General features: G+C 46.9%; 1 protein-coding gene across 1 annotated transcript in view; it reads right to left on the bottom strand.

The window, feature by feature from the left end:
- The window catches only part of LOC119585014 (G8 domain-containing protein DDB_G0286311-like), a gene marked incomplete at its 3' end in the record, with an annotated part of 8,429 nt that overhangs the window by 284 nt on the left and 7,721 nt on the right, over nt 1-424 (bottom strand). Inside the window, 1 exon segment of the mRNA XM_037933629.1 lies at nt 1-163. Coding sequence (XP_037789557.1) covers nt 1-163 — 163 coding nt within the window.

Below are 424 nucleotides of genomic sequence, written 5' to 3'. Positions count from 1 at the left end.
TTTTCGCGGGCGTAGTAGCTGTCGGGGTGATGGTTTCGATCTCCAGAGATCTAATTGTTGAGCTGATGTAAGTATCCTGCAGGAGAGACACGGCCACTGTGTCTCCGATCCCTCTTAAGCGTACCTCGTAGGGCGCGCCTGGGTCAATGTTGGCGTCTGTGACCTGGAATTAAGAGGAGGTCTTAGCTGATTAAGATTTTCAAGTCACTACAAGCCTTTAAGTAGCACAAAAATGAGAACATAAATTTTAATCAGAAAAGTGAAAACAAAACAAAACACATCCCCCACACGACCAGTATTCTTTCCTCTTATTTCCGAGCATCAGAACCGCAAAAAAGGGCCACAGTTATGTATAGTGCACGGATAGAACGCAAAGGAAAACCCTTGACCAGGGGTTCCCAACCTGGGAGCCATGGACCAGAGG

Source organism: Penaeus monodon, chromosome 19, assembly GCF_015228065.2.
Source record: "Penaeus monodon isolate SGIC_2016 chromosome 19, NSTDA_Pmon_1, whole genome shotgun sequence".
Classification (NCBI taxonomy): Eukaryota; Metazoa; Arthropoda; class Malacostraca; order Decapoda; family Penaeidae; genus Penaeus; species Penaeus monodon.
The sequence above is the reverse complement of the archived record's forward strand: the minus strand, read 5'-3'. Positions and strand labels throughout refer to the sequence as shown.